Here is a 10,836-nt window from a genome sequence, read left to right on the forward strand (position 1 = left end):
GTCTCATGCGCTATAGCTAAGCTCCAGTTCATTTACTTGCTGCTTAGTGCTGTGATTTAATCCTTCCACTGATGTAATGGGGGATCTTATTAGGGACCTCCTAAGCTCTGCCACCCAAATTCCATGAATCTCATTTTAGATTTTCTAAGTGAAATTGATTGAAGCTTAACCCCCAACATGTTAATCAATTGAAATTTCTTAATTTTCTTTATTACAGAAATCCAAAAAATATTGTATTGCTTTTCTAAATTTTGTGCTTTTTTGTCATTTATCCTCACTTCAACTTCCACCTGTACATGTAGTTTACTGCTACTTGTCACTGCCCAACCAAAATCTGCCCATACTAACATATATCTAATAGCAACAGCTTGTAACATCTAAATTTGTATTTGACAGTAGAGTTATTTGTCTTACATGTGTCCTATAACCATTTTATACATTCCACCTGTACATGTACGTTCTTACTTGATTTCAAAAAAAATTTAAAATTTTGAATCCTCGTTTTAAATTTATGACTTTAGATTTATAACTTCTTTCAAGCATTCACTTGGCTTCTTCTTCTTCTTCTTTTTTTTACGACAAAGTATTATATTTTAATATTACAAAAGTTTTTTTAATATCTCAACCACTAAGCCAATCATATGATATTTGACCCATTAGAATTAGCTTAATGGTAGGAGATTTAAATAATGTGTAAGAGATCATAGATTCTAACTTTCTTATGACTATTGAATATTGAAATTATAAAAAAAATAAGAAACATGAATTAGGTGTGAAATAAAGGTTAATCTATCATTAAGTGACAATGCCAAAAGAAATTACAATTTAAATTTTCTTGATTAGAGATGAATGCTCACATATTTAATGTCTTATATATGATTTATTCATTTAAATTTCTTTCTTGTTTGAATTTGTTTTCTTCTAATTATCATGTTAAATAGTATGAAATAGAGTCAGGGAAGTAATTTATTGTAACTTATTTTTTTTATCTCACTAATCCAAACACACTATCCAATAGTTTCTAATTGATTTTTAAACTTTTAATTTCAACTATGAACAATGTAAGATCATGATATTTCCATTTATTAGCTGAAAATTTTCTCTTTATTAATTGATAGGTCGGTTTACTGATTAGAAAAATTCAGATATGGAAATAAAGACACAGACGAATCAACTAACATAGTAATATTTTTGCAAACAACTGCTTAAAGTTTCTGTTTTCAAAATTGAAGAGTCATTAATAATCATTCAAACTAAATTACTCCATTAATGAAGCAAATTTGATTAACTACACTAGTAATGAAGCTCCACGGGCAAACTTTTCGTACCCAACAACATATTCTCAGAGCTAATTTGATTAAGGCAATTGGCGACTCAAATCTTTTTAATAAATACGTGTGCGCGCATTACCGCACGCATGTTTTATGTATCATTTATGTGTGGGTAATGAATCCACATCCCCCACTTGTATTCTTTGCTTAAAGTCTTCTCACCAAGTAAATTAAACAAAAAAAAAATCAAAATAATTGTTGTCTAGAGCATTCGACATAACATGCTTTGGTATTGATAATTGTGAAATTTGAATTTAATTGATAGTTAATTTTGACTAAGAATAATTAGAATTTATTTACTTTAATGTTGTTTTTAATGAAATAATAAGAAATTTAATAGCATGTTAATTTTTTATTAGCAGAATTCAAAAGAAAAAAATTACATGTGCTTTGAAAAAAAATTGAAGCAAAAACTTGAAGAAAAAAATTTAAAGAAAAAATTAAAGATTGAGACAGTTCACTTAGCGCATAAAACATGCCTGACGTATCGCCTCGCTTAGTAGCCAGATACCTTTGACATATAAAATTGAGAGATCTCTCTAATGAATAGGTCTTGAGTATTTCAAACAGGGAAATCCTCTTTCTAGTCATTCTCCCCTTCTCTTCTATTATTCATTCCTTCTCTTCTTCTATCCACATGAGTCCCTAAAGCGTGAAGCCTATCATGGCGCTAAACCCCCATTGTTGGAAATTTGACGGACCAACTCTTGTAATGTGATTTTTTTCTAATATCTATTTAACGAAATCCAATTTTTATTGCTATTGGTTGTGCTTTATTGTTTATTGATTATGATCTAATCACTCATGTTATGCTCATGTATTATTTAGGAGGTAATGCATTAAAAAATTATTATTTTCTAAGTACTAAGAAAGGGACATTTAAATGAAATCATTGCGAAGAACATAGTGATATTTGTTTAACTATTTTATGCATATTTAATCTTAGTGTAATTTACTATTTTTATCTTTGTAAAGAAATTTGAGAGAAAAAAATAGATAAATTAGACTCTTTATGCGAACTAAAGATAGATTATCATAGTATATATGAATGAAAACTAAGATAACTAAAAAAAAAAATTACTAACATTACATCACAAGTAGTTTACCTTTAAAGTATTCAAACGTATTATCATTATCTTTATCTTAATTCCTACCTTTCTTTATCTTTTATTTTAAATTTCTTATCCCTTCTATATTTTACTTTCTTTAAATTTTACATCTACAATTCTTTATCTCTTTTATTTTTCTCTTGCTTAAATTGAGATATACACCAACTCAAATACAAACAAAATCTATGAATTTGATACCAAGACTTCAATTAATTTTTCTACTTGTAACGATTTACACTTACCAATTAATTACCAAAGATACTTGATACTATAGTAAGAGGACTAAGAAGAAAACATAACAAAAATGAGTAAAAGAGTGGAAAAAGGTATCCATGGCCCCCTCAGTAAGCGCAGATTAAGGCCAAAGCGCCAAAGACCATATTCAAATCCATCTTATGTTTGCGACTTACGTACAAAGATGTCATTACCAAAATAAAGCATCAGAAATCGTAGAGGCAAAGTTGTTTTCAACCAGAATCATTATTTGTTCTTTATTATACAGTATAATAGTAGGATACCATATTGAAATAATAAAATTCTAAAAATATTTCATATAATACTTTTTTAATTTAATTAAAATACACTAACAATGTAAATGTAATTTTTATATTATTATTTAATTATAATTTTTTATGTTTGTTAATTTTTATTTATCTTTATAATAATTACTTTAAAAATTATTCCTAAAGTAATTTCTTATTTATTGATTGATAATACAATGATATATGAACCTACATTTTGTTAGTATGAATAAAAATAAAGTTGAATCCTTAGTAAAATATCGGGATCGAAACCTATAAATAAATAAAAATGATTATGAGAGAAAATCCGGTTAAAAACATCAAATCAAGTTTTTCTGGTGTAGTTATTAATAAAATTATATATATTTTACATTTATAATATTATAAAAAAATTATATATAAAAATTAAACTCATATTTTGTTAATTATTTTGTATTTCTCTGTTACAACATTGATTTTATCTCATATTTTGTTTTTTCTTTTCATCTCTTGTTTGAATGAGTTTGAATGAATATATAGTTTCTCTAATTCTATATATCCACCACCTACTAATTATTTCCATTAAAATGGAGCGTTATCTTTATTCCCTTTCCAACTTTGGATCTCCCGTATTAATATGCTTCCTCGTCACATTTCCTTGGTCATAGATTGTAACGCAAGGGTAGTTTGTTCATTTCACAGATCATACAATTACAATCCATGTAATGCCAACCAGGAACCTAGAAATTCTATCAATTGTCCTCTCTGGCTCCCACTTCCAATCATAGTGTTCAAAAAAGCTATGTTTGTGTTACCTTAAAAAACCCTGTTAAAACCTCAAACACCAAACTTCTCACTCAAAAAGCTACTTCATTATCTTCCTTTCCTCCTTCACTATCACTACTACTACTCATTCTCAAGTCTCTCAACATGTCTATGCCACCGCACAGATCTTTACAGGCCATCTTTCTTGTCTTGTTTGTTGTTGTTCTTCTTCCTTTCTCAGTCTCAGTGGCAGCTTCATATTCTTCTATTCATGAGCTTCTCCGAAGCCATGGCCTACCAGCAGGGCTGTTTCCAGAGGGTGTAAAGTCATACAATTTGGACCAAAGGGGTCGTTTGGAGGTAAACTTGGATGGTCCTTGCATGACCAAGTATGAAACAAGAGTTTTGTTTGAAACTGTGGTTAGAGCAAACCTTAGTTTTGGTCAGCTCAAGGGGTTGGAGGGTCTGTCTCAGGAAGAGCTTTTCCTATGGTTACCAGTGAAGGATATCATTGTGAATGATCCATCTTCAGGCCTTATTCTCATTGACATTGGTCTTGCACATAAACAGCTCTCTTTGTCTCTCTTTGAAGATCCCCCAGTTTGTAGATCCCAAGGTACTCTTGTTTCTCTTTCTCTCTCTCTTTGTCTAGCTGTTATTTATTGATGACTTTGAAGTTTGAACCTTTTGAATTATGGGGTTTGAATAGGAATCATAGTGGAAAAGCATTAAGCATATGCATACCATTTTCTTCTCAGCCATGATTACTTTCTAGGCTGTCAAATGATGATTGGATGCATTTCAATTCTCATTAATTTTGTCTTCTAGATTTCATTCTACATGCGGAGTTTTGATTTAAAAAATTGAATGTGGGGTGCAGGTCTTTCACTTAATATTGGTGGAAGGAAAAGCATTGGATTTCAAGACCAGAGATGAAAGATTGCTTGTTTATCTGAACAAAAAAACGGTTTCTTGTTTTCTCTTTCCAATTTTGTTTTGTTTTGCCCTTTTCTTTTTTCCTTTAAAAATAACTATATGGTGTAATGTGCATAGATCCTATGAGAGTTGTGATTAAATTAGATATCAGTTGAGGGAAAGAAAAAGAAAAAAAGAAACTGATAGCGCTATCTATTGTATAAAATCTTTGTGCAATTTTGGTTGTCGCTTTTTTTTCTAATGTTCAAGGAAAGTTATGGTATTATCATGTCATATCATTTCATTTCTTCTTTTCTTTTCCTTTTACTTTTTACTTTACTAAAGGGAAAATTATTCTTTGAAAGAAAAAGGCTACTTGAACCTGTATTGAAGATATTCAGAGAATCTGCTAGCTTTGACGGCTATTTAGATGTTTGTTGAAACCAAATTTGCCTCTCAAATTTTTAGTAGGAAAAGCCTTAATTGATTCAAGTTAAAATTTAAGGCTTAGGCGATGTTCAAATGGCCATTACATAAGGATCATAAATCAAATTGAGTCTGCTAAGGGAAAAAAACGAGATTCTAATTTGCTTAATTTATTTGACAATCATATGGTCAATAATGTCGGTTTACTGTGAATTTCTCTTATGTATCCTTTTTCAATTGTGTTCTAAGGACCGAAAAAGAAATAAGATATCAACTTGTTTGGTCGGATTTAGATATTCAATATAAAGTTCTTCAGTCTCCTCAATTCTGTTCTGTTACCATTTATTTTATGGTTTTAGCGATTGCAGCCTCGCAGGTTCTTCTCTCTCTCTCTCTATATATATATATCCTTTCCCATAATCACTTTTGGTTGTCTAATAACAGTACAAGCATTCTTAGTAAGGAGAACCTTCATTTCTATAGCCATTTAGCTTTTATAACCTTTGCTTAACCTTGAAACAGATCGAAGGTAAAAATAAAGCATAATGGAAGCTATTGCAAAAAGAAAATATAATCTGTTATGTGACTAGTTTTCATTTTCATTGTGGAAATGTTATGAGCTGACACCATGCCTTCAATTTTACTCATTTTATTTAGTCTAAAATCTAGAATTGATTTAGTTTTGTATAAACTTTTTGAATGGCAAAACAAAAATATTTTTCTTATCACGTTAACATATTGCAGGTTATGGTATGAGTGTCCAGGTTGGTGTTAACATATGCCTTTTTTGGGAGGGGTTGGAGGACACAAGAAGATGAACTGACTTTATAATCTCCTTAGGAGAAAAGAAAGTACTCAATTTTAGTGGCTAGTTTACAGTATACTGAATTTGCATTATCCAACTGTAACAGTAACAACTGACATATAGTTTTTGATTTTTCTATTACATAAGCAATCCTCTCAAATCCTAGTGGTACCGTAATCATGACCCGACAATAAAATAACTAATAGTCTATTTCAACTTGCTCTGTATGTCATTGATAATATCTTGCAACAAACTCTTGGTTTGATCAATTGCAAGTCTTTCACCATCCTTGCCCCTGAACAATAAAAAGTCTTCGTTAAAAATAATTGAAGTGCATATTATATTATCACATCATTAAGTTTTCGAAAGTAGTACAGATGCATATTAAAGTACAGATGAATCAAAGTTCATCTTCAAGTCTCTTATGGGTTTAATAACACACAAGGTATGCTACTCTCTCTGTGATGAAATGTAGTAAAAAACAAGTTTTATTCTTATCTTTCATAGAATCGCCTGTATGCAGCTTGTAATTAGAGATGCTCCTTTTGTGGTTGCGAGATTGGTGTCTATGAGCTCAATGCCAAAATTATTGAGGGCCTCCATCAATTTGCTGAATCTTCCCCTCTTCTTCTCAATGATGATCTTGACCCAGAGTTTATTTTCATCTATCTTTGCCACTCTGACCTCAGCCTGTAGAAAGTAACAGAGGTAACATTAGTAATTAACAGTTTGTAGAGGGCTATTCATTCTTTTTACAAAGAGAGTATCATAATTATAGAAGACCTGTATCCCCCAATTCTTCATATCCTCCACAGCATCAATTTCATCTATTTTTGCCTATGCTGTTTTCTCTGAATTTGCTTCCAATTGGTGAAGCTCTTGGCTGAGACGCTGCACTTCATATTGCAGCTTCTCAATGTAGGTGATAGCATCTACAATAATTGTTCCTCTATTCATCCAAAAGTAAAATTAAAGTTTATAGTCAGTTTACATTCCAACAATTAATGTAACAATTTGTATGTTAAACCATGAAACTGAATATTGAATGAACTATGAGATAAAGAATGATCAAGAAAGAAAGTGAGGGCTTTGGTAGTTGCATTTGTGATGATAGGGTTCATAGACCGCAGCATCAAAAGGCTTGCACTGAGTTTCTCCCTCCTCCTCCCTTCAATCTCAAGGTTCTTTGATTTGTACACTCTTGTGTCATCATCATAGTTCCTCTTCCTACTCATCCTTTGCCTGCTACTAACATTTTCAGTAGCAACAACAGAAAACTCTTCCATAGTAAAACATAACTGATCCTCATCTTGATACTCCATTTGTGTGAAAAATAGGCCTTGGGGAAAGGAAGAAGACAAACGGGTATTGAAGAAATTGAGAATTTGCTGGTGGCAACATAAGTGCTTCTCATAAAGGCATCATGTCAGAGAGACAAAGTATGCCTGTTTTGAGGGCCTTTTTCTGTGGTGCCTAGTTAATTCAGGTAAGTTTCTTATGACAAGTGAGAAATATATTCGTGTTTGGCCATTTAAATGTGCCTTCTGCTTGTTGGAATCTTCGTAACAGAATGTGATTATGAATTATGTTTTTTTTTTTTTTTTGGTTATAGTCTGATTGAAGGCTTTAAAAAAAAAGTTACCACAAAGCCATAATAAAAGTTTATCTACAAATGTGATTGATAAAATGATCATGATCAAAGACATGTAAGTACTTATTTGTGTTCACGATAGAGGCAAGATGCTGTAACTGTACATGACAAAAAAACACGACTTTCACGTAGGCTTTGGCAAAGTGAAAATAAATTTTCGTGTGCAATTTACGGTGATTCGTTAGGGCTTGTTGGCTGAAACTGCAAGAGCACCACAGTTGAGTGTGGTTGTTAGAGGCTTAGAGCAGAGACATGTTTAATTATTTATGTTCTTTCTGCCTGAACTAGAATAGTTTTTTAAATTAGTTTTTATTTGAATTTTATTTATTTTTAACACTTAAAATATATAGTTTTAGGTCTTGATGAAAAGGGTACTCTTTTTATCAAATAAAATTATACTTAAAAAAATAAAATTAAAGTGATAATGCTGAATTATATACCTTTATATTTAGTTCAGCATGGTTGTCAACTTGGATTATAATGCAGAATTCATCAACAACTATTTAACCAGTGTTTTGTAATTTTTTTTCCTTATAAGTATCTTGTTTAAAAACAATTCGGGTTTAGGTACTGCGAGACATTAATTAAAAGTTCATATAAAAATAACCACTTATTAAAAGCTAATTTTTTCAAGGGTTTTCCAAACAATATTTTAAGAGAAGTATTGGAAACCTCTATCACAAAGCTTTTGGATCATCCTTTTATTAATTGAACCAATAATTTATAGCTCAACCGATTTTTTTCAGACCATTAAATAAGAAATAATCATACTGAAAATAAAATCAATTGATGGTTAGACAGGATAAAACGACAGGTCGTACTAAGTTTTTATTAAGCTTAAATATATCTTATTTCAAGAATACACAATAAATAGAAAAAAATTATTTTAAATTATTAAACATCGCATTCAATGAGTCGATATAAGCCTAAAATTAATATATCTTATTTTATATTAAAAAATAATTTATAACCAACCAGAGTTAATTTTGTATAAAATAATAATGGTCGAAAATTTTGTGAAGACAAACATTCATGTTTATGCTCAATCGTGTTTCAAATAAGATTGTTTATGATAATGTATACTTGTAATAAAAAAAAAAACTTTCAAAATATTATAACTAAACATTTTTCTGTTACAAATTGTAAAAAAACTGATTTGCCTTCATTGTAATTTATTTAATTTGATTAATCTAATTTGACATTCATATGATGAATAATGTTGGTCTATTGTGAATTTCTTTGTTATATATCCTTTTTTTAATTGTGTTCTAAGGACTGAGAAGAAAGAAATAAGATATCAACTTGTTTGGTCAGATTAAGTTATTCAATGTAAAGTTGCTCTCTCCTCCTCATCGGCATTGGAAATCTATCTCTTTCAAGTATAGTTAGTTGGTAATTGATCTTGAGTTGTCTTTTTCTTTGATTTTGGACAAGCATGTTAATCTCATAATTAATCTGAAACCACATTCTTATGTACATAGCTCCAGTGTTGTTGAAGTACAGTGCAGATTGCTGTACTTCTTAGCCGTAAAAGGACAGCATTGATTCTGCTCTGCTGTTGCCTTTTATGTTAAGGTTTTAGTGGTTGCAGGTTCTTGTCTCTCTATATCCTCTTTCCTAGCACCACTTTTGGTTGTCTTACAAGCATTATTAATAAGGAGAACCATCATTTCTATATCTATTTAGCCTTTATAACCTTTGCTTGATCTTCAAACAAATCGGTGGCAAAATAAAATATAAAGAAGGAAGTTATTGCAAAAAGAAATGTGATATTTTAAGGGACCGGTAGTGTAACATTTTTCTTATTCAATTAACATATTCTAGGTAATAAAGTTGCAGTTGATGTTAACATGTGCCTTTTTTGGGAGGGGATAGAGGGATGCAAGAAAATGAACTGATTTATTGTGCACCATCCAACAGAAACAACAAACAAAAATGATCTTAACTGGTATATAGTGATATATCTTTTTTGTCCGTACAGACCTCTCAATGTAATCATGTCCTTACGATTAAATAACTAAGAGTCCATTTCTACGGGCTCTATATGTCATTGATGATATCTTGCAATAAATTCTTGGTTTGATGAATTTCAAGTCTTTCACCGTTCTTGCCCTGAAAAACAACAAAAATCTCAGTTAAAATAATTGAAGTGAATATTATATTACCACATTCTTAAGCTTACACAGTTGAATCGAAGTGTTCATCTTCAAGTCTCTACTTATGGATTTGATAACATACAGAGAATGCTACTCTCCCTGTGATGAAATCATAATCTTAGAATCACCTTTATGAAGCTTGTAATCAGAAATGCTCCTTTTGTGGTTGTGAGATTGGTGTCAATGAGTTCAATGCCAAAATTATTGAGGGCCTCCATCAATCTGCTGAATCTTCCCCTTTTCTTCTCAACAATGATCTTAACCCAGAGTTTATTCTCGTTTATTTCTTCCACTATGACCTCTTCCTGCAGAAACTAACAGTGGCAAGGCAACATTAGTAATTAACAATTGTAGATGGCTATTCATTTTATTTATTTTTTCAATCAAAGAGAGAATCTCATTGATGAGATGACCTGTATCCCCCAATTCTTCATATCTTCCGCAGCATCAATTTCAACTATTTTTGTCTCTGCTGTTTCCTCTGAAGTTGCTTCCATTTGGTGAAGCTCTTGGCTGAGACTCTGAACCTTGTCTTGCAGCTTCTCAATGTAGGTGATAGCATCTTCAACAATCATTGCTTTATTCATCTAAAAACCAAAATTAAGAGTTTATAATCACTTTACATTCCAACAATTAATGTAACAATTTGTATACTAAACCATTAAACTTAATATTGAATAAACTATGAGATAAAGAAGGATCAAGTAAGAAAGTGAGGGCTTAGGTAGTTGCATTTGTGATTATAGGTACTATAGACCGCAGCATCAAAAGCCTGCTACTGAGCTTCTCCCTCCTCCTCCTTTCAGTCTCAAGGTTCTTTGATTTGTACTCTTTCGTGTCATCATCAAAGTTCCTCTTCCTGTTACAACCATTTTCAGTAGCAAGAGAAAACTCATCCATAGTGACACAAAGCCAATCTTCATCTTCATACTCCATTTGGGGAAGAAAAAAATGGGTCTTGAGGAAAGGAGAAAAAAGCAGGTTTTGGAAGAAATGTGTTTGAAGGCTTTGTAAATTGAGAATTTTTGGTTGGTGGCTATATAAGTGCTTCTCATTGAGAGATCATGTCAGAGAGAGGTGAAGAGAGAGAAAGTACATTGATGCTTGTTTTGAGGGTGTTTTGGTGTGGTCCCAAGTTAGTTCAGGTACGTTTCTTATGACACAAATATATTTATTTA

At 31.1% G+C, this 10,836-nt stretch overlaps 3 protein-coding genes across 4 annotated transcripts; 1 reads left to right on the forward strand and 2 right to left on the reverse strand.

The window, feature by feature from the left end:
• The first annotated feature begins 3,608 nt into the window (after positions 1-3,608).
• On the forward strand, positions 3,609-6,134 carry LOC114376007. 2 transcript variants are annotated; one of them, XM_028333900.1, is made up of 3 exons: positions 3,609-4,321; positions 4,586-4,672; positions 5,791-6,134. In XM_028333900.1, the coding sequence occupies exons 1-2, from the start codon at positions 3,871-3,873 to the stop codon at positions 4,639-4,641; spliced, it is 507 nt and encodes a 168-aa protein (XP_028189701.1). In that variant the 5' UTR covers positions 3,609-3,870; the 3' UTR covers positions 4,642-4,672; positions 5,791-6,134. The 2 variants fall into 2 exon arrangements, with proteins under 2 accessions (XP_028189701.1, XP_028189700.1); XM_028333899.1 differs by lacking the exon at positions 5,791-6,134 and having other exon boundaries at positions 3,610-4,321; positions 4,586-4,919.
• Positions 6,135-6,688: 554 nt separating this feature from the next.
• On the reverse strand, positions 6,689-7,173 carry LOC114373317 (transcription factor bHLH35-like). Its single transcript, XM_028330804.1, has 2 exons — positions 6,977-7,173; positions 6,689-6,800 (listed from the first exon to the last, which is right to left on the reverse strand). The coding sequence occupies exons 1-2, from the start codon at positions 7,171-7,173 to the stop codon at positions 6,689-6,691; spliced, it is 309 nt and encodes a 102-aa protein (XP_028186605.1).
• A 2,155-nt stretch (positions 7,174-9,328) lies between these two features.
• On the reverse strand, positions 9,329-10,836 carry LOC114376005 (transcription factor DYT1-like). The gene is made up of 4 exons (XM_028333898.1): positions 10,391-10,836; positions 10,072-10,245; positions 9,787-9,963; positions 9,329-9,614 (listed from the first exon to the last, which is right to left on the reverse strand). Exons 1-4 carry the CDS (start codon positions 10,592-10,594, stop codon positions 9,543-9,545), a joined length of 627 nt encoding a protein of 208 aa, XP_028189699.1. The 5' UTR covers positions 10,595-10,836; the 3' UTR covers positions 9,329-9,542.

Source organism: Glycine soja, chromosome 11 (genome assembly GCF_004193775.1).
Source record: "Glycine soja cultivar W05 chromosome 11, ASM419377v2, whole genome shotgun sequence".
Classification (NCBI taxonomy): Eukaryota; Viridiplantae; Streptophyta; class Magnoliopsida; order Fabales; family Fabaceae; genus Glycine; species Glycine soja.